Here is a 23,075-nt window from a genome sequence, read left to right as displayed (position 1 = left end):
GATGAGGAACAAATGAGGCGGCCCGTGAAAAAACCCTGAGTGCAGCTTTGCACATAATAAGAAAGAATATGGCATGGTAACTTTGAGGAGACTAATTTACCTGGGTTCAGATGTGAGATCTGCTCATGCCTAGTTGTATGCCCTGGGACAAGTGGCTTAATTTCACTGTGCTTCAATTTCCTCATCTGAAGTACAGCAATATCTACATAGGATGGTGCAAGAACTAGTTATAACATGAACAGATTTTGGTACATACTGAGTACTCAGTAAATGTTGGATTTTACTATTTTTTGCTTAAGGTTCTATTTAAGCCTTTCTTCTTCATTCTCAATTATCTTAATCTGTCTAGATCTGGACCATTCTTGCCTTTGCTTTGAGTTCCACAAAGAACACACCAAGTCTTTCTCATTTTTGAATGTGCTCGTGACTACATTACCCTGGAACCATTATCTTGCCATTCGCTTTGGTAGATCTTATCTGAGTCACAGCTTCTCTTGTAACCATGGGTCCTCCCTGGATGCTGTGTCTATATGCATGTATGCAGCAGGTACACAAAACAGTTACTAATAATATAAAAAATGAATCCTTGATCATCTTGTTATTCTGAAGCCTCCTCTCCTTTGATTTCTTAGAAATAGGCCAAGGGTTTGTGTTAAAGTCTTTCATTTGAAGTCATCTGAACTGAAATGCCCTTGTCAAATTTAACTATAGGTCACTTAACCTTCCAATAACTTCCCTGACACAGGCCATGTGCTGCTCACCAGTGAATAACTAATATCATGAAAAGAACATTAGATACAACATGTTTTTTTTCAGCTGAACCTGTGATGAATATTGTTAAGAACACAAATGTTGGGAAAATAATGTAGAGAGTAGTGAAAACTATTTGAAAAATGCTGTTTTTTGTTTGTTTGTTTTTAGGGCCGTACCCATGACATATGGGAGTTTCCAAGCTAAGGGTTGAATCAGAGCTACAGCTGCTGGCCTACACCACAGCCACAGCAATACCAGATCTAAGCCGTGTCTGTAACCTATACCACAGCTCACGGCGACACCAGATCCTTGGCCCACTGAGCAGATCCAGAGAGCAAGCGTGCGTCCTCATGGATACTAGTCAGGTTTGTTGCCCCCGAAGCACAACAAGAATTCCCTATTTGAAAAGCTTAAGAAACAAAAGAGGAAAGTTTATGTCCTCAAATAATTAAAGGAAATAGGAAATTAGGTCTAAAAAACAAAAGATTCCAAAGAGTCTGTAGTTGGCTATAAGGGATTAAGAACCTTTCTTTCATGAAAACTGGATGCCAGTTTTTCCACACACCTGAAGAAAATCTTAGTCATCCCATATCCAAAATACTCCTTCTTTAAATATTTTGGGCTGTATTTTTATCACTGGGTTGATCTGATTATTTCTACCAAAATATATCTGCACTTCTAATGCCTTCCCATTAATTTTCTAGAATTTTCTCTATGTAAAAATTCTCCAAAAAATTATTCTCAAAAAACTACCAAAAGCTACCTCAGTTTTTTATCCATAGGGAAGGAGGGGACAACGAATGCTATTCGTGGCCCCAAATATTTATTGTGTACTTAGTAAAATGTTACCATTGGTAGTTGACATTTTTTAAGTATTTGCTTCACACAAGGCATTGTAGTCAATGTTTTGAATATACTGTTTCGTTTTATTCTCATGACTGCACTGTAGAGGAGGAACCTACACTTTATAGACAGAGAAATGGAGGTTTGGAGAGTCTGTACTATACTCATGGTTATGTGGCTAATGATTAGATGACCAAGAACTTGAACTTAAGGCATCTGACGCCAAAGCCATGGCCTTAACTATTCCACTCCATTTCTTCTCTGGGGGCCAAGCATTTTATAGACAATCTGGGATGTTTACAGAAATAAAAAACTGAGTCTTGGGCCTAAAGTTCTCCTGCCGCATTTGGAGTAAGCATGCTTGGCAGGGGTCAATGTTGAGCTTGTTTATGTCTGATGCCAAAGGAACAAAACAGGTAACATAAGCCCATCATATCTGCCCCTGAAGATTGGAATGGGGAGTAGGTTTCAATTTAAGAAGATGCAGTGGTCTTTAAAGTTCCCTTTAGCCCCCAAATCACCTCCCATATCCACGCTCAACAGAGAGGAATTAAGAACACATCTAAAGAACCAGGAGAGGAGTTCCCATTGTGGTTCAGTGGGTTAAGGACCCGATGATGTCTCTATGAGGATGTTGGTTCAATCCCTGGCCTGGCTCAGTGGGTTAAGGATCCAGCATTGCTGTAAGCTACAGCATAGGTTGCAGATGTGGCTCAGAGCCCAAGTTGCTACAGCTGTGGTACAGGCCTTCAGTTACAGCTCTGATTTGACCCCTGGCCTGGGAACTTCCATATGCCACAGGTACAGCCAGAAAAAGAAAAAAAAAAAAAAAAAGAAAGAAAGAAAGAAACAGGAGGCCATCTTGGTAAGAGCTTGGGCTGTTGTTAATTAAACTTGCATCTTCTCCTGATGGAGAACTTCTCCTTCCATCTCTTTAATGACAACATTCTTCATCATCCCTTCTGGCAAAATAAGTGGTTGTTTCTAAAATTAACTTCCCGAGTGTTAGTTTAACAGAAGGCATGTTTCCCAGTTTCACTATCCTCTAGTTGTAGATGAGAATCTAGAGAGTTCATTCCCTGTGCTGGTGCTTTCACATGCAGAACTGGAACACTGCTTTCTGTAGAGGGACTTAAAGTTTAACCAAACATGTATCTGCTACAGCAAACAATCATGGGATGAGGAGGGAGGAAGCCAGTTAGAGACCTGGACACAATTTAGTCTTGCCCCTTTATCAACCACCGCCATAATGAATGGGGTAATGGCACCAATGGCCAGACTACTTGGTCTCTTTGCAAGGATGGTGCCTGAATTTCTGTTCTTTCCAAGGTCACTTGGGAAATCTGGGTCAACCTGGTCATTTCAAACCAAGATTTTTCCCATATTAGGATCTTTAAGAAAGAAACAATGCTAATCAATTTTGCTCCTCTTAGCACAACTCTACAGGAAGGACAAAAAATATTAAATCTACTGTCTATGACTTTTGTTTCTAAAAATGTATGGCTGTAAAAGTAGCAAAATAAAGAGTGACATTATCCTTACTGAAGTTTTCTTTCCAACAAAAGGTTCTTGGGGTCACCTATAGGAGAGAGAAGGACCTTTAATGGAGAGATGTCTTCGGACATCCTCCGTAGTTTATCAATTGCAGATGCTAATGGAACCAGGCTTGGTGACTGAAGGGGAAAATGGAATATGAAAGCAAAATGAAAGAGGTCTATGAGGCAAGCATGTCATTTCTAAATGAAGGTTTCATGCAAAGGAATTGAGTCTTTTCACAGCTGAAAATGGAATCTTTAAATAAGATAAAATAAAAGGATGTTTTAGTTTGTTGCAGGTTCTATAATGAAATACAGTTTTCCTAATACTGTGTGACCTGCATTTCTCCCTGTTTTATGGGTGCTATTCCTTGACGTACAAACCCATATTTTCTCAAGTCAGCATTTGATGATGGATGTCAAAATACAGGCCATGTATTATGCATATAGCATTACCGATTTAAGGTGTTTACTTGTCAAGTTGAAGAAATTCAAAAACGTCACATCCACCGAATCTGCACAGCTGTCACTTGCAGTTTTTCATGCTTTTGAATGAAACTTCTGATGAAAACAGTTTAGTTTTCCCCTTCACTATTCTAGGGGAAGAAAAGAGCTAGCATTTCAAATGCATGTTCTTGGTTATGTGGTTCACTGAAAAACACTCATTCCAAAGTTTAGGAAGATGGACACCATACTGTCATTCAAAATTACTTATCCTGTGTGCACTATTCTTTATATGTCAATATAAAGAATAAAATTAAGTGCAATCAGGGAATGAATGGTAAATAATTTTTTTTCTTTCAAAAAGTATGACACTCAGTTGTATGATATTTATACACAGGAGAGAAAAAACATGGGAAAACTCTTTTACATTTTTTTTCTGGCATTTCAAGCATGATGCACCTCCGAAACAACATGCAATTATTATCATCTGGCATTTCACTCCTGGTAGAGATTCCTACAGACTTCAACGCAGGAATCAACCCAGTCTTGTTACATTATTAGAGTGAATCAGGAATCTGGTCATAGAATCTTTGGAATTTCATTCTTGGAAACTTAGCAAGTGACTCTGTATCTGTAATTCCCTATTCCATTGATAAGCTCAGGTAGCCATCCACCATGAGCAAAGAAGAGAAAACAAAGTGAATGTGAACTTCTGTCTGCCTTCTCTCTAAGTGGGGGAGCTACCTGGGCATGGCAGCCAGTGTGGAGCTGGTGGTGCCACGTGCCATGTGCTTCACTTGCTAAAATTAAATTTCACCAAATGAATGAATGAGGAACATAGATGTTTCATGTTTGTATGTCTTATGTACGTCCTTAAAGAGGCAGCCATTTGGCCTAGCTGGGATCACTTCTCACCCTCCATAAACTTGAAGATATGGGGTTGGGCCAAGCTCATTCTAGTATGTACTTGAGTTTTGGGTCTGAGACCTAAAGAAATCCACACTGCAAAAATCAGAAACCATGTAGGCTACTCTCCAGTTTACTGTGTTCGCATTTACCTTATGAAGTCTCTGTCGGGTACACTGGGAAGTTCAAGAGTCCACTGTAAGTGGGTGACATATACAGCAGTCAGGGTGATTTCAACTGCACTGTAAGTAAAAAAAAAAAAAAAAAAAAACACACACACAAAAACAAAAAAACCCCCTCAATTTGGCTTGAACAAAAAGGGAAAAATATAAATATGTAGTTGTTTATATATTGTATGTTTGTATATATATATCTATATGCCTATACACATAAAAATTTAATACAAAATACATAAATATATACATATACATTATATGTAATCTCATTATTATGTATATAATACTTTAAAATCTCATTATCATATTTTATATTAAAATCTCATTTGTAAATACATAAAATCTCATGCAGTAAGAAATCCTGAGATCAACTGGTTTTGGTTCTAGGGCTGGTTAATTCAGGAACTAAGGACAGTTCTTCCTATTGTTCAGTTTTTTTATCATTCACGTCAGCCAATTCATCAAGCTGACTCGTCCTCGGCTGGTGCCCATCCTTGTTATAAGAGAGCTTCTGCAGTTCCAGGCGCAAAGCCATGTCCAGTAGACTAAAAGAGAATTTCTTTCTATGTGATTCTTTTTAAGAGCAAGGAAACAGTTCCTAAAGCTCCCAGGCGGTTTTCCTCCCACTTTCCCTTGGCTGGAACTGGGTCAAAGACCCAGGTTGAAGTCACTCATTGTCAAGAAAATAAGTAATCAATCGGTTTAAGATAAGAGTCAGGATAGGTTAGGTTATGCTGTGGTAACAAGAACAACACAAACAGCAACAAAACAAATCTCAGTGGCTTAAAGCCACAGAGATTGATTTTTCACTCAGAATGCTTTGTGTATCTGGGCTCTTGTCCAGGGCTGCTGCCCAGCCTTCATCTCCATGGTAACCTATGTTGCCACAGCCTGGGAAGAGAGATGATGAGTACCAGAAGAGAGATACTTGTACCAGAAGTGATGATATGCATCTTTTGCTTGTTTTTCATGGGCCAGAGCATTTCCTATGTCATGTGTCATGTCTAACTTTAAAGATGCACAGAGATACAATCTTTGTGTGTGCCTAGAGAAAGAGGGGAACAGAAATCTGGGAGCAAGACCAATAATTGGTGTAGAGACTGGTTTTTAACGAACTATTGACGTGGGTTAGAATTATCATAATGGTCTCCTACTTTGTTCTTCTGAAAGCAACTCATCAGTGTTTATCCTGGGAGTGCTAATTTTTTACTTGTAAATAATGCACATGCTATTTTTTTATTGTGTATGTACGCTGTACTCTCATTATTTCCAAATTTGATACATTTATGATTTTTCTCCTTCCTCTTTTTCCTTCCCACTAGGATTCACACCTCCAGGAATGGACAGATCCTCTCCAGATAACAGCCCGGTGCACGGGATGTTACGCCAGCCATCCATCACGACTGGAGTCAACATCCCCATCATTACTGAACTAGGTAGGTGCAAATGTCAGCTTTGGGTGGATATTTTGGTCCTCTCTTCCAACCCTGCAGGATATGAGGAGGTTGGCCTGTTTCTTAGCTCTATCAGTGTGGTAGGCTCTAGTGGGATTTGTTTAGGGGGAGGTCGGAGAGAGGGATGGGCAGAAATAAGACAGATGACCAAAAGGAAAACTATCTGATTTATCTTTCCTCTGAGATGAATAGACAGTTTCTTTCATGCTGGTCACTGTTTTCAAGGGAGCGTGAGATGATGGATTTGAGGTTGGGACATGCCTTAGGGAACAGGGAAGAAGGGAGGAAAGGTATAGTCCAAGGATTTTTTTCTACTCATTCTCATTGAAATCATCTGAAGAAGTTCCCCCTCCCTGACGTACAAAACCTTAAGTCTAAGCCAACCCCATATTGAGAACTGCATGGAAACATTGGGCTGATATGTGATAATTCTACAATTAATCTATCCTCATTGAACTTTTCCACCAAATGCTATCTTCAGTGACTGCCACTCTGGGCCATCAAAGGACGGGGTTTTGAGGGCCATAATGATTGGTCTGTGGGATCCAGCTTTTAACCTGGCCATGGCCCTCCCCGCTGCTATTGGTGAATGTGCCAAACTGCTTCGTGGTCTCTTCACCTGAAGACAGTCACTAACCACCTCTGGTCCCGAGTCCCTTTACTTTAGGATATTTCCTCGGTTATTCCCTCACTCTTTTCTTTTTCTGTACTTTCCTCCACTCCCTTTCCCCAACCCCTAAATGCTGTATCCAATTAGCTAAACCTGGCAAGTTGCCTTTGGTATCAGTCAATCAGGAAAAAAACAGTGGGACGCACATTCTAATGATAACTGAACTGGGTAAGAAGCACTGTTTTCTTTCACATCAGTATCTCCTTTTGTTTTGTGGTTGGTGCTTCCAACTATCATCAGCTTGTTTTTATTTTATTTTTATTTTTTTATTTCACCGGCTGCAACAGAAAGGCTACCCCATGGCACTGCTTTGAATGTGTTTTATTTGTGGCTCTGGTTGGAATTGACTGTCTTGTTCTGGCCTTTCTTAATGATTTTTTTCCCCACACAGCATCAGTAAACCTTTGATCACACCCATCTGACCTGGCAGTTGTTTCCAAAGCATCTTTGCTCTAATTCATTTCCTTTGGCTTGGGTCTTTTTTTCCTCCTTGTTTCCCCCTGCTCCCCCTCCCACTTTCTCCCTTATAGTCCTCTTCCAACACGCTGTCAGTTTGACTGACATGTCGTCACAGCTCTCAGAGGAAGTCAAAGGAGAAATATAAAATTTTTAAGATAAGAAACCTAAGACGATGCCTTCCCTCCAGCTGTTTATTTTCCTTTATTCTGATTTTATTTGCCTTTTTTTCCTACTAGGCCCTTTCTCCGAAGCTCTGGTTCTGAAGCCATAAAAAAGCAGCCAGATCCTAGGGGACCCTTTCTTACTAAAACCATGGTTTTAAGCAAGGAGGCAAAGGGTGAGGTTAGCAGCCACCCCACCCCCCACATCCCCTGCACTCTGACCCCCACCCTGCTGGTCCAGAGCCCTCTCTGGGAGATTCAGAGTGGACTCATCTAGAAGATGAAGGGCTCTGGGCATGGTGGCTCTTGTCAGGCTCTTCCAGGATTCCCTATGACTTGATTCATAACTCTCTGAAAAGCACCCATTGGCAGCCAGTCTCAGAGCTGGGGATTGATCTTCTAAATAGAGACAGCCAGTGCTGCCCGGTGGTGGGTGGATAGAGAGGTGGGGAGCACCTGCCTTCAAATAACTCATAAATGAAACCAACATGCCAATTCCATGGCCCCCCAAAATGTTTCAAAATAAGAGAGCAGGCTTTTAACACAGGGATCGTGCTTGCCAGGTGTCTGAACACTAAGGAATAAATTGTCCACCATTCAGCACTGCCTTATTGTAGACGGAGCTATTTATCAGGAAAGATTTGCTCAGGACATGGGGTCTCACACTATTTTCTCTTTCCAACAAGAGGACAGGTGTCTTTTTCATGTTTAGCAAAGTTGGCTAAAAGCCTAGGCTTCTGAATTGCTCTCCTCAGAACCTTGGGGTTATAAGAAACCCAAGGAAGTGGTGTGGCCCAGACCTCTGGTTGGAAAATACATCCAAACATCTCTATCTCAGAAAACTTCAGCAGCACTTCAAGCTTATCACTGCCAGGAATTTCTTTATCTATTTTTTTTTTCCCCTTTTGGCCACATCCAAGGCATGTGGCGGTTCTCAGGCCAGGGATTAATTAAACCCACGCCACAGTAGCAACCTGAGCCATAGCAAAGACAATGCTGGATTCTTACCACGCTGAGCCACCAGGGTACTCTGTGTGCGTGTTTGGGGGTGGGGGGTAGATTATTTCATTAATTTTTTTTTCTCTCTTTGTTTGGAATCCATGTGCTACCAGCTAACTAGGATATCTTGATTTGTGATTAGTAGAAAAGAAAAAGCTTGATGCCCCCAATCTGGGGCAACAATTCAGATGTTCAGTTAACATAGTTGAGTCTCCTGAAGACTTTTCCCCTCTCCAGATCTCTTTTATGAGTTCAGCGAACCTTCCATGTGTTCATATCACCCTCACCTTCTGCCTTAAGCCCAATTTTCCTTTGGGTTCTGCCAGCCAGCTCTGGCACTCAGACCACCACCCTCCATCCACCTCCCCTCCCCTTATCTCCACAAGTATTTACCACCTACCTACATGTTCTGAGATGTCTTCCACGTTACCCAGGGCCACCAAAATGCCTTTGAAAAAGCAGAGACGGCACCAACATCAAATAAGTTTTTTAAGCTGTGTTGTATGTTCTTGTCTTCATTCACTTGGAGAGTCTTGGCTGATGTTAGCGGGTTAAAGTCTCCTAGAAGTTCTGCAAGAAGCAAACATCTTTGAAGCTGTTTTAACCTGTTTCCCAGGTGTATTTGATCACCAACAGTTTGGGGCGATTGTTTTCATCTCCTCTTAGCACCCATATAGTTCTGGGAAATAGGCTTTGGGTAATACTGGTTGTTCTCCCTCTGAGACTAGGTGGCCCAGAATGTTGCCGGGATTTTCACTGAACCCGGATTTGTACCTTGGGGTTCTTTCCCAATGGCTCACATCCCCAGCTTGCTGCACATCTCCAGTCATCTCTCATGTCTAGTACCCGCCCCCAGTGTCTTGAGAAGAGGTAACCCACACTGTTCCTTTGGGAGTGTTCACACCCACACCCTTCTCAGCTCTTGCAAGTAATGAAAAGCACATCCCTCTGCATCTTCAAGTTCATGTTTTCTCATTCGCAAGCAGGATGGCTCAACTGTGGCCCATGACATGCATCTGGGTAAATGGGGGAAAGAGAGGAAAAGCTACCGCTTGACCCTGCTAGGATCCCTGAGCAAGGCCTTAACTATGGGCTTGCGACAGGGGCGGAGGGGAGCCGGGCACTTTCATAATGTAGTGGGTGGACCGGACATGAGATCATGAGAGAAACTACCATTTATCAAGGTGCTGGGCCAGCTCACCAAGCAGAATCTCACAAGAGCCTCCTGACAGTCCCAGGAGAGCTGCTAAAATCTCCTCCATTTTACACAGAGAGAAACTAAGGTGTAGAATGAGAAAATGCTTTGCCCAAAGGAGTTAGGGACACAGCCTGGATTCAAAGCCCAACTGTCAGATCCTAGACCTTGTATTTTCACTAACTTGTAACTCAAGTGCTCCTAAGACAATGGGGACCCAGATGTGATAAACTTTGGAAGAAAGAGCCAAGATTTTCACCCATTAGGATCTTTCTCTAGGAAAACAAGATGGTGTCATTTAAAAATAATTCCCTGCCTAGCCTTTTATCCTATTATCATTTTTTCTGCTTTATATGATAAACAAACAAAAAAAAAGTTGTCCCAAAAGTTCCTTTCAGAAAAAAAAAATTAAAACAATAACTCTAGGAAAGCTGCTAATCCCTTTAGAGAGGCATCAGAAAAAAGGAAACCTCATCTATTCTTCACCTAAAAGCACAATAATTATTCCAGAAATCACAAGCCCTCGTCTCCTCCCCCACCGCACACTTCCCCCCACCACCACTTACTTGCTCTGCAAAACTGATAATTTCTGAAGCCAAGATGGGAATGGAAATTAATTTGTCATTTAATTTTTAATAAGTTAAAGACATCTCAGTGACACAACCAATCAGTCTGCACGTGCATGCCAGAAGAGTCCTTGAGGAATCCTCACATGGAAATGAAATACAGCATCAAATGCAGCATCTGCTGAGCTGAAGCACATAAAAGATTGAGCTGTTTAGAAGAGGGGAGGGAGAACGTGGGCGTCCCCAGGCATCTCAGAATGCAGAGCAAGTCTTTGTCAGCAAGCAGCCAAAGACAGCCCAGGGTACCTCTCCCTTGGGAACGTTTCCTCTGGGGTGGCCTTTGTATTGAAGGGGCTGGGTGTGGGCCTGGATTCAGGGCTGAACCCCAGGCACTCCCCAGACCCATTCTCTGGCAGGCTGTGGATTGTGCCTGAGGGTGGATTCCTTGCTACTTGCCTTTGCTATGCTCCCAGTCTAATGCTTTTCCCTCTCCATAAATTGCTCTTTTTCCCTTGTGGCTAAATGTCCCATCCCAGCATGGCTCCTCATCCTTGAAACATGTCCATCTCTCAAAGGACTTGGCTACCAAAAAATGCTTCAGGGTGTTTTTCGTCGTGATCCTAAAACTAGACCAGAGACTTGACCGGCGCTGTCCACCAGCTCTTTGCCAGCCTGCCGTGGAGCACGGCTGCTTGATGTCAGTGCTCTCCAGGCCAAGCAACCTTGAACAAGCACATCGGAGCAGTCCATTGAGTTCCCCTGACCCTGACCCCAACCCCGAGATTCATTGGCAGCTTCTCCCATGCTTTTCTTTCCTTTTCAGTGACTTCCGTGTTTCTGAACCAGTAGCCTGCTCTCTCTCTGATTTTGCTGCTCACATATGTTTTTGGGAGCTAATTCTTGTTTTATACTTCTTCTAGTGAATGATACTAATGTCCAGTTTTTGGACCAAGATGATGACGATGACCCGGACACAGAACTGTACCTCACGCAGCCCTTTGCATGTGGGACAGCGTTTGCCGTCAGCGTCCTGGATTCACTCATGAGCGCGGTGAGTAGGTGGGAGACACAGGGACAGAGCACCTCCAACCTCCACCAGGTGAGAGGCATGAGCTTGAGCCCCAGGGGAGAGCAAACCATGCCAAGCTGGCCATGTGGAAGGGGATGCTGATGTCAGTCAAACTAGCACACACCTAAACCTCTAATAATAAATTCTTGAAAGTGTGAGGAAGGCAAGGAAGGCGATGAGTGAATATAGGTGAGTACTTGACCTGGTCTCAGGATCAGAGAAAGATTTCCCCAAAGGAAGAATATGTATTTTGTGTCAAAATCTGAGCAATAACTAGGGGAGATTTTGTGAGGAAGTGTATCCACCGAAGAAGGACAGCAAAGGTGAAGGCTAAGTCCTGGCGTGGGGGAAGGGTACCTGGCAGGTTCAAAGAAGGCAAAGAAAGCCTGGATAGCTGGACCTCAGTGAGAGAGGGAAATGGGAGGACAAGGCAGAGTTGGATCCTCAAAACCCATTTCTTGTTTTTGGTCCTTTTCCAAAGAGCGATGGGGAAGCTTTGAAAGGTTTTTAGTCAGCACGTCATGTCATCAGGTTTACATTTTCTGAGGATGGGCTGGGCAGGTTTGTGGAGGATGGTCAGGGGGTAGGATGGCAGCAAGAAGTCTGAGTAAGAGGCTTTCAGTACGTGGACAGGGGTGGAGCTGGCAGAGCTGGAGGGGGTGGGTGGATTGAGTAGTACTGGCCAATAAAATCGATAGGGCTTGAATATGAGCAGAAGGCGGAAGATGACAGAGTATCAAGGCTGACTCCTAGGTCACTGCCTTTCACTGAAATGGAGTTCTGGGGGAGGCGTGGGTGTGAGGCAAGGCCTTGTTGGTCTCTACCTCAGGGAAGGAATGGAGAGGTGGCAGAGAGAGGAGGGTAGGTTGTCCCTTCGGTGTCTTTTATAACTTGATATACATCAGTCAAGGCATTTGCTTTTTTCACTTGTGAGACCAAAACTAAATAGCAATGACAAAGTAGGTCCCCTCTTAAAGGAGCCATCCTGAGCCACAAAAGGCAAAGCAGATAGTAGATTGGGGACTGTGAAGTATTCCCACTGAGTGTCTTTATTTATTATGTAGAAAATATTATGTTATTTTGAAATTCTCAACATCACCATTTGTAAAAATACAGACATAGTCTGGATAAAAACTGACCTCTGGAGAATCCACCAAAAAAAAAGGGTTTTATTGAGCACATGAAAACCATAAACAGAGTTCAGAGAGTTCTTATACCCATATTTTTCTTCAAGTGATTAAGACCGCTATTCTGCATGTGTTAAACAACTGATATGCTAATTATGCATTCTTCTCATCTATTCATTAAAGCTAATCCCAGAAGGAACGCTATTTGAGGAAAGAAAAAACATAGAGCTTTTTAGGACTAATTTAGGTTATTCTATATTCCTGAATGTGATCCAGCTACAAGCACATCTTAGTTAAAAATCAGAATTATAGATTTAAAAATAAATATGAGACAACATTCATTTGAATTAAGGTTAGCTGGGCTTCATGCCATCCAATTGCTTCCCAAGCCAAGGAGAGAAAATGGTCCCTAAAGAAGGTCATCTTGGTTTCCCAGGGCTCATAACCTTTCTGATGGCTTGAGGATACCGAGCCTAACCTTTCTACCTGCTGGTGATGTTGGGCTCATTTTGGGCAGACTCCTTAAAGAGGCCAGAGAGCTCAAGAGAAGCAACAGGATATGCTCATTATGGTACCATATTTTCTGTAATAGTCCTCACCCTCTCAAATCCACTTTCAAACAGACTTCACTAATTCATCTCCTCAGAAATTTCATTTTACTTCTGATCCCAGCTAGACAGATTACAGAAGACTGTTCTCATTAAAAGGTGATTAACCTGTTTGTAGTAGTGTTTTGTTTTCTTTTTTTCCAGAACTGTAAAATACTCTATCCCAATTTTCAAAAATCTAAATTTACAAAATTGTTTCTACACAGCAGATGTTTGGTATATTCCAGGCAGGATCAGCTACATAATTCGAAAGCCTGAATCCTCTCTTTATCTTTAACTTTTGCCATTTTTGTTATAATATGTCTTGATGTGGGCCTGTTTGGGTTCAGCTTGTTTGGGGCCCTCTGTGCTTCCTGTATCTTGGTATCTGTTTCCTTTAGAACTGGAAAGTTTTCAGCCATAATTTCTTCAAATATATTTTCAATCCCCTTTTCTTTTTCTTCTCCTTCTGGAATCCCTATTATGCATAGAGTGGCCTGCTTTGCATTACCCCATAGATCGCTTACATTGCTTTCACGTTTTTTTCATTTGGTTTTCTGTCTGTTGTCCTGATTGGGTGATTTCCATTATTCTATCTTCTATAATAAAAAAAAATTTAAATTAAAAAAAAGCCTGGTTTTTCATAAGTGACTAAGAATTTCAACATGGTGACAGCAGAGCCTTAAACCAAATGAGTGTGGGCTGTGGGTAACATCACAGGCCACACATCATAAAGCCAGTCTTGGTTGTAAGGAGTAAAACTGGTTTTAAGCACCAAAGAACTTTACCTCTACACAGTCAAGAGGGCATGAGGTGGCCGTGGGGTGGGGTGGGAGGCATGTCTATGTTTGAGCTGCACAGCATCGCTGGCTGTCTACAGCAGCCCTAAGGAGTCAATCCTTGGAAACTCAGCTGAGAAATCAAAGTGGGTTGGTTTCAAATTTTTTTTTTTTAATCTCTCTCTAATCTCCTTTGAAATGCAAACTAAAAATGTTTGAGAGAGGGTGGCTAAGGCATGTGTGGATAAAGTAGTCTGCTAGTGAAGAAATGGCACTCCTGAATTCCAGCCTGGGAAGAAAGGGTGTCAGGAATCTAGTAACTGTTACTGTAATTATCATCAGCTGAGTAATTTCTTGATGGTCCAGGATGGTGCAAAGCACCTCATTATTATGATTTGGGACAGTATTATTTTGGACAATAATGTGAATAAGCCTGGTTGAAGTGTTGAAGCAAGACCTATTTAACCAATACACTGTTATGACTTCTCAAATCATTCATCAAAACGCCTGTCCAGGAGTTCCCATTATGGCGAGGCAGAAATGACTCTGACTAGGAACCATGAGGTTGCAGGTTCAATCCCTGGCCTCACTCAGTGGGTTAAGGATCTGGCATTGCCGTGAGCTGTGGTGTAGGTTGCAGATGTAGCTCAGATCCTGTGTGGCTGTGGCTGTGGTGTAGGCCAGTAGCTGTAGCTCTAATTAGACCCCTAGCCTGGGAACCTTCATATGCCAAGGGTGTGGCCCTAAAAAAACAAACAAAACAAAACAAATCAAAAATGCCTGTCCACTTACTCCAGTGATGTCTCAAATTGAATCTCGTTCAACAGACCCAAATGGATCTAGACCTTGTGATAAAATATTACTTGTGATTTCTTTGCATTCCACCCCAACCCTAATTTATGAAAAAAAAATAGATTATCTAGTACCGAGGCAGTAACTAGAAGAAACTAAAAGGGTTGGCAGGAATATAAATTGAGAAAGTAAGACTCTAAACAGCAGGAGGCAGAGGTAATCTTCCATCTCAGGCATCCGCGTCCAAGCGACATCACAACATGCACACACACATTTCTCTAGATGTGCATGATCTCCTTTTCCCAGCATTCCTCCCCAAATTGCCATTTAATCATGTGTCTAAACACTCCCTGAATATTGTCCTTCATAACTCAACTCCTGCTGCTTACTGCTTCATTTGTTAAAAAGAATAATGTTTCGATTCATCACATGCATTCCTGGAACAGATAGGGATGTTACAGACATGGCTTCATGGCTTTCTCCTGCATATCAACAGCAGAAACCCATGATGAGAGAGAATAATTACGTATATGGATATATCCCTTTAAGGAGAAGATCATAAGAAATGTATTTTCCAGAATGATCCAGCTTGATGCCCACACACACATGAAAAAGATGAAAGAAAGCCTCTCGATAAAACTGGCACCTGAGTATTTATAATTCTTTTTCACACAGCCTCCATTTTCCCCTACCCTCACCCCAAACTGATTTCCACCTGGAACCTCTCTGGAAAGAAAAAAATAAGTCAGGGACTCAAGAGCCATTCTGCTCGCATGTAGATCCTAGCACTGCCATTCACTGCTTGTATGACCTTCACCTCTTCAGGCCCTGGTTTTCCCATCTTTAAAATGGGGATAATAATGGTCCTAGGACCATTGAGATGAATGAGCTAAAGCTGTAAAGTGGTGAGTGCAGTGCTTAGCACAGAGCAAGCTCCATATGCATTTATTGTTATTAATCAATGCATTTATCGGGCCCTTAGTACATGTCAGGCACTATCTTCCATGCTGGGGATCCTGCACTGAAGAAGAAGGATTAAGACCCTGCCCTCATGTGGTTTGAATTGTCATTTGAGTGGGCAGTTAACTATCCAAGTAACGGTCACTATGTCAGTGGGTGCGTGAATAATATCAGTTAGGGGTAACTAATTTGAAGAACTTAAAATAGTTTGAATGGGTATGGAGACCTCTTTTAGCTACAGTGGTCAGAGTAAAACTGTCTCAGGAGGATAACTTTGAGGCTGACACTGAAAAATCAGGAGAATAGCTAGAGGGGATGGGGACTCGATTTCCCAGACAGAGAGCTGGGCTCCCTGTTTGCCAGAAATAACTCAGCTTATGTTGCTAAGACTGGAGGATACTACCCTATAGAAGATGGACCTGTATGATTGACTCTTAACTGGACTTGGATTAAGGGCTGAACCCTCGACGTATGTTGTGGAGAAGGCTGAGTTCGTGGTCAACCCAAGCTAACCCTGGGTGGTATGGTATGATGTCAGCTGCATAAACAAATCACTCCTCCATGGCTCTCCTCCTTACACGCTGCTCAGGAGCCACCACTTACACTGTTCACAAGGAGACAGCCCACGGGCCATCCTGCAGCAGATGAGATGACACTGGTGTCTGTGTGGCAAACGGTGGTACGTTTCGTTGGGCTCAACACACTGCCACTGTCACATCAGGCCAGGCGAGTCCAGGATTGAAAAAAAAAATCAAATAGTTCGCATCACTCACAAAAGAAAAATACTAAAAATAAAAATCTACACCATGAAAACTAGCAAATATAAAAAATGGCAGCTATGACATGGAAAATGACAATTTTAGAGCAATTATAAACGAAAGGCAAAGTGCCATTAAAGTTAAGGCAATGTTATTAAAAGATGTGTTAATTTTCAGTTAAATTTTCTATAAAAGACCAATTAGTTTAAAAGGCTTGACAGCATTAACTGTGAAACATAAGCTCTGGTAATTATACTTTAAAAAAATAAAAAGAGGAAGATGCAGGCGCAGAGGGGCCTCCACGGAGCAGGCTAGATGGCGCTGCGGGCTCAGGTTTCCCCGTTTTAATTGGCTGCTCCTTTCCCCAGCATTTCTAGGTTTCCTCACTGCCTGATACCCTCTCTACTTAAAGAATCTGAGAATGCCCAAAGCTTGGAGGAGGCTAAGGGACCACCCGTGTGATATGGGCCAGCTTTCTGATATTAGAGCTGGGAACAGGAAGAAAGGGATTTTCCAAGTTGGTTACATTCTTAGTCATTCTTTCTATAAACTACCATTTATTGAGTATTTGTTGTACATTAAAAGTTACACAAAGTATCTCATTTAACACTACCCTGCAACCCGTGTTTTTGTTTGTTTGTTTGTTTCTTCTTATCCCTGGCAAATGGATGAGGAATTTGAGACATAGAAATCAGGCAACTTTCCTATTGTCACAGAGATTGAAAGGCAAAGCAGGGATTTTAAACTATACTAGCTGATTTCTGAAGTCTGTACACAGAATCATGGTGCCCTGTTACCATACTTAAGATGAAAGGCTACTCTGACCTTGGCTCTGGGAAGAGGAACTCCCATATTCCTTAGACTACACAGGTCTCTGGATTCCAGGCACTTAGCAGCACCCTGGAGAATTCAGCTCTCATAAACTCCCCAACAAATATGCATACAGGAACAACCATAGCAAAGACCTCTGTCCACAGCATCCCTGGAGACTGATCCTGCCAGGTTGGAGGTGCTATGCAAGACAGGAGTTCTAGCACAGATATAGTGAACATGGGCCACGGTGAGGCACAGAAAAGACTAGCAGTGCAAAATTTAGGAGGCAAAGGGTCATACCTGCATATTACAGAATTTTGTTTTTTTTCAATCTAGTGTTTCTGTTACCCCAGAAAAGAATTGTGTCTTCTGGGCCAGGTGATTTGTAGAGAGGTTTGTTCTAGCTGTGACATCTTCCACAGGGGTAGTTTTCAGAAATTGGCATTTGAGGTCCTTATACCTGGTTTGTCCCCATGATGCTGAAACAGTCACTTCCTAGGCAGAGAGCCCTGGATGTGATGCTTCATTGCAGACCTCTCTATGCTCTGAGAGTGGTACTCTGGCCCCATCAAGAAACGCGTGCCCTCCAAAATGACCGACTAGACACCTTTTTTCAGGTAAAATATTATCTCTCCCCCAAGTTGCTCAGATCACAAAGAGACCTTGATACATGCCCAGAGCACACCCATAGGCAGTGCTCAAAATACTTCTCTTTGGCTGAATATTGAGGCATCAAAACTGGAGAAAGTGTGCTCTGCTGACAGACATCATTATTCTCCATCAGAGCAGATACTGTTGCCCATAGCACTGCTCCTTGATGCCTGCATGAAAAAAGTCAAAAAGAGAGATCTGGGATACAGTGCCGGCTTAGAGGGCAGAGAATTGCATATCGGTATAGTGGTTCCAGAATTGTTCGGGCACCTGTGAAACCCTCTGACCCAACCTGAAATTATATACCTTGATGGGCAGTTTTGAAAGTGACATACTCTTTGAATAACATACAATTTCAGTCCAAACCAAGAGCCAGGGATTAGTAGGTGCTCAATAAATGTCAGTGACTGATTGATCAAAAAGATTATGCTGTTTCAGTGTAACTGATTTCAACACAGAAGGGGAACTATGTTAAGGTCAAATCCTAAAGATTCAATGTAACAATCACCTTGCATGTTGACCTTCTAGACTTGTCGCTGCCAAGCAGAACTTAAAAGAATGTTCTTTGTTTAAAAATCATTGAATGTGTTTTCCTTAGAACATGTATTCATGCTGAGTTGGAAAATTTGCAAAGAGCAGAGATATATAAAGAAGAAAATTTAAATTAACCATATTCCCAACACTCACAGATAAGCATGGTTAGTATTTTGGTATACTTCTTTCCAGATGGGTAGATAAATATGGAATCATCCAATTTTATATCTTGGTTTTCTTTTCATAGTTAGTGTTTTTCCCAGAGTGTTTAATCATGTCATATCCTTGGGTATAACGGTTTGCAAAGCCTCCATAGGACTATCTGATAACTCAAACATACTCTGGGTGTTCTAGAATCTATTTAAACATTTTCTATTATCGGATTTTTCTGTTTCTTAAATTTTTATTATAACAATAATTAATCCTGTGATAAACATTATTGCATGTAAATCTTTAGACAAGAAACAACTTATTATCTGGAGGTTGCAGGTTTTTAACAAATGGGAACACATTTAAAGTTCTTAATGCATACTGCCAGATTATATCCCAGAACCAGGTGTATTACCATCACTGGTACATAAAGGCCAGTTCATGCACTTTGGTGGGCACAGATTCTCATTTGCCTTAGGGATCCTTTTAATTGTGTCTGTGAAAGCTTTTTTTTTTTTTTTGTCTTTTGTCCCTTTAGGGCTGCACCCATGGCATATGGAGTTTCCCAGGCTAGGGGTCTAATTGGAGCTGTAGCCACCAGCCTATGCCACAGCCACAGCAACACCAGATCCGAGCCATGTCTGCGACCTACACCACAGCTCATGGCAACACCAGATCCTTAACCCACTGAGTGAGGCCAGGGATTGAACCTGCAACCTCAAGGTTCCTATTCAGTTCGTTTCCACTGAGTCATGATGGGAACTCCTATGATAGCTTCGAAGTATATAAAATTTTAATTTGTGTATAACCATGTAAAGGCATATTTTCATTTGTGAATTCTATAGTTTTTATGCTTTCAAAGTGCTTGCTCAACAAGAGAACTCATCAGGTATCCTGAGCGCAGCTAAATACTGAACGATATTTTCATCAGGTTGTTTGTGGTTACATTTTTTTGCCTTCGACTATGTTATAGCATTTACTTCCTTTCCCCCCAACTTTATTGGGACATAATTGACTTGTAACATTATGCAAATGGAAGGTGTACAATCAAATGCATATATATTGTAAAATGATTACCACAATAAGGTTAACACATCTATCAATTTTTTGTTGTTGTTGAGAACTTTTAAAATCTACTCTCTTAGCAGTTTTAAAATATTATCACTATTTGTTACTGTATTTTCAACTGTAGTCACTTCACTTTAACACATTACATCCCCAGAATTTATTCATCAGATAACTGGAGTATGTATCTTATGACCACGTTCACTCATTTTTCCCACTCCCCACTTCCTGCCCCTGGCAACAACCAGTCTCTTCTCTGTTTCTATGAGACCAGTTTAGTTGGTTTGTTTTTTGCTTTTTTAGATTCCACATATAAGTGAGAGTATGTAGTATTTGTATTTCTCTCACTTATTTCACTTAGGTTAATGCTTTTGGGTTTTATCCATCTTGTTACAAATAGCAGAATTTCCATCTTTTTATGGCCAAATAATATTCCATTATGTATGTATGAATATAAACCACTTTTTTTTTAATCCATTCATTTGCCAATGGATTCTTCGGTTGTTTCCATGTCTTAGCTGTATTTGTAGTTTTTTGAGGAATCATCATACTGTTTTCCATAGTGACTGTACCAATTTACATTCCCACTAGCAGCATATAAAGGTTTCCGTCTCTCTGCTTACTCACCAGCACTTGTTATTTCTCATCTTTTTGACAGTAGTCATTCTAACAGGTGTAACAGGATATATCACTGTGGTTTTGATTTGCATTTTCCCTGGTGATTAGTGAATGATGTTGAGCATCCTTTAAAGTACCTATTGGCCGTTCGAATATCTTCTTTGAAAAAAATGTCTATTCAGGTCCTTTGCCCATTTTTAATCCAAATTATTTGGTGGGTTTTTTTTTTTTTTTTTTTTTTGCTATTATGTTGCATGACTTGCATTTACTTCCTTTTTTTAGAAATTAAAGATATATTTACACAGTATATATATCTTTATATATCAAGAAGATATATAAATAAATTTATAGGAAAAAAAGAAAATCAGAATTCTATTACCAGGAATTACTTGCCAAATAAAATTTTGGGGTATTAAATAAGAGTTATTTTCATATTACTGTAACTATATTTATTGAGAGCCTGCACTTTTATGAGTTAGATCATGATTTTTTTGGATCCTACTTTTTGAGTATTTTAATGTTATGTTACATAATTATTAATATGACATTAAATATTCTCTGGAAGCATAACATTAATATCTGTACAATTTAGGGGGTTTCATTATGGCTCAGTGGTAATGAACCTAAGTAGTATCCATGAGGATGCAGTTCTAACCCTGGCCCCGCTCAGTGAGTTAAGGATCCGGTGCTGCTGTGAGCTGTGATGTAGGTCACAGATGCAGCTTAGATCCTGCCTTGTTGTGTCTGTGGTGTAGGCTGGCAGCTGCAGCTCCAATTCGACCCCTAGCCCAGGAACTTTCATATGCTGCAGGTGTGGCCTCAAAAAGCACACACACACACACAAAAAAGTACAATTTAAGTCATGTATCTTTTATTCACATTACCATATTGTTGAAATTTTTTCCAGATAGCCATTTCCCCTAAATCATTTGCTGAATAAATGTCTGTTTTCCATTGTGAGTGATGCATTCTTATCACATTAAGAAATGGAACTGTAGGAGTTCCCTTCGTGGCACAGTGGTTAACGAATCCGACTAGGAACCATGAGGTTGTGGGTTCGGTCCCTGGCCTTGCTCAGTGGGTTAAGGATCCAGCATTGCCGTGAGCTCTGGTGTAGGTTGCAGACGAGGCTTGGATCTCGAGTTGCTGTGGCTGTGGTGTAGGCCGGAGGTTACAGCTCCGATTCGACCCCTAGCCTGGGAACCTCCATATGCCACAGGAAGCAGCCCTAGAAAAGGCAAAAAAAAAAAAAAAAGACAAAAGAAAAAAAAAAAAAGAAATGGAACTGTAAACGTTTTTTGTAAAGTGCTAGATGAAGATTTTAGGGTTTCAAGAGCCATACAAACTCTGTTGAAAATACTAAATTCTGCCGTAATAACACAAAAGCTGGTAGTAAGCAAATAGAAATGTCTGAGTCTCAATAAAACTTTATTAAAAACAAACGAAAACAAGTGACAGTCTGGATTTGGTCCAGGGCCCCGATTTGCCAAGTCCTGGATTAAGGTGTCATAACTACAAAACTGTGGTTCTCAATCCATTCTGTTTGATTAATCTAATTTTTAACATTGTGTACAAAGTTTAGTTATATTTTTACTATTTATTACAATACCTCAGAGGACAATTTTATTAACTGTTTCCAGAGAAAATTATCATAATTTTATCAAGTTTTAAAACATATCAATTCACTAAATATCCTCTTGCTATTTCATTAATTGATGCTTTATTATTTCATCCTTCTGTTTTCCTGATAAAAAGAACAGAAAATTATTTTAATGTTTACCATTATTTGTTGAAACTCTTTCATACTTAATAATAAAAGCGTAAGACTTGGAATTTGCTTCTGTAGCTTTGGCCTCAATCCATGAGAGTTTTATATGTCATTTTCAGATAGTTTTTAATTTTTAAATACCCTGTACTCTGAGTTTGATTTCCGTCTCGACCCAAAATTATTTAGGATACTTAAAAAAAAACAAAACAAAAAACCCTTGGAGGAGTTGAGATATTTACTTTTGTTTCCACTATTATATTTATTTTTAAAATATAGACCATACAGCTTATACTTCATTATTATACTGAGATTTTATACTTTGGGCCATTGATCATGCTTTGTAACTATTGTTTCGAAGCTATCTAAAAATGTTATGAAGTTTAGCATAGGTCTACTAAATACTCTTATTATATTCTTAGTTTCCCCATATTTTGTCTGTTTGAACTGTGAAAACAAGAAACAATGATATTTCACATATAACTTTTACAGATGACTCTCAGTCCTTATTTATTTTACTATAATTGCTAATCAGTTTTGCTGTCTATATTTTAGCTATAATATTTTTTCTATAAATAAGCTATATATTTATTATAAATTTTAGCTATGAACATAAAGTTAACTCACTTTATATAATTTTTTAAAAATTTTCCCTTTAAATATAGTTTTCTTTGCCTATTTTGTTTTTTTCCTCTTTGTCTCTGGAGATACCAGAGTTTGATTTTGATTTTGGTTTTTGAACAAGTTTAAGAATTGTTGCCATTTTACCAAGTCATTTAGCTCATTTATGTTTAGTTACATAATCTATAATGCTAAAATTTTGCATTATGCTTTGTTTTTATAATTGTGTCTTTTTTTATCTATCTTTGGGCATAAGGTCTGTATTTTGTATGCTTATATTCTCTAGTGATGTATAAATTGTACATTCTATTTTTAATTCTAGTTGGTGGTTACCAGACACTCTATCATTATCACTCTATCAAACTATATTTTCTAACTATTATTATCTAGAAAAACTTAGTAGCTTTTGATTCCTTCCTCTATAAGATCAGGGAATTTACGTGTCTTTACTTCCATCCTTCTTTCTCAAGGAAGTTCCCATTGTAGCATAGCAGAAACAAATCTGCTTAGCAGTGGGATCCTGCTGTGTAGCACTGGGAACTCTGTCTAGTTAATTATGATGGAACACGTAAAGTGAGAAAAAACAATGTATACATGTCTGTGTAACTGGGTCACCATGCTGTAC

General features: G+C 40.4%; 1 protein-coding gene across 50 annotated transcripts in view; it reads left to right on the top strand.

Annotated features, from left to right (window-relative positions):
* Positions 1-23,075, top strand: part of KCNMA1 (potassium calcium-activated channel subfamily M alpha 1) — a 760,956-nt gene that overhangs the window by 711,403 nt on the left and 26,478 nt on the right. For 32 of the 50 annotated variants that reach the window (XM_021072164.1, XM_021072146.1, XM_021072167.1 and 29 more), the window contains 2 exon segments: positions 5,980-6,093; positions 11,082-11,212. In XM_021072164.1, coding sequence (XP_020927823.1) covers positions 5,980-6,093; positions 11,082-11,212 — 245 coding nt within the window. 50 annotated transcript variants of the gene reach the window in all.

This window comes from Sus scrofa, chromosome 14 (genome assembly GCF_000003025.6).
Source record: "Sus scrofa isolate TJ Tabasco breed Duroc chromosome 14, Sscrofa11.1, whole genome shotgun sequence".
Taxonomy (NCBI): domain Eukaryota; kingdom Metazoa; phylum Chordata; class Mammalia; order Artiodactyla; family Suidae; genus Sus; species Sus scrofa.
This window is presented reverse-complemented; position numbering and strand designations above follow the sequence as displayed.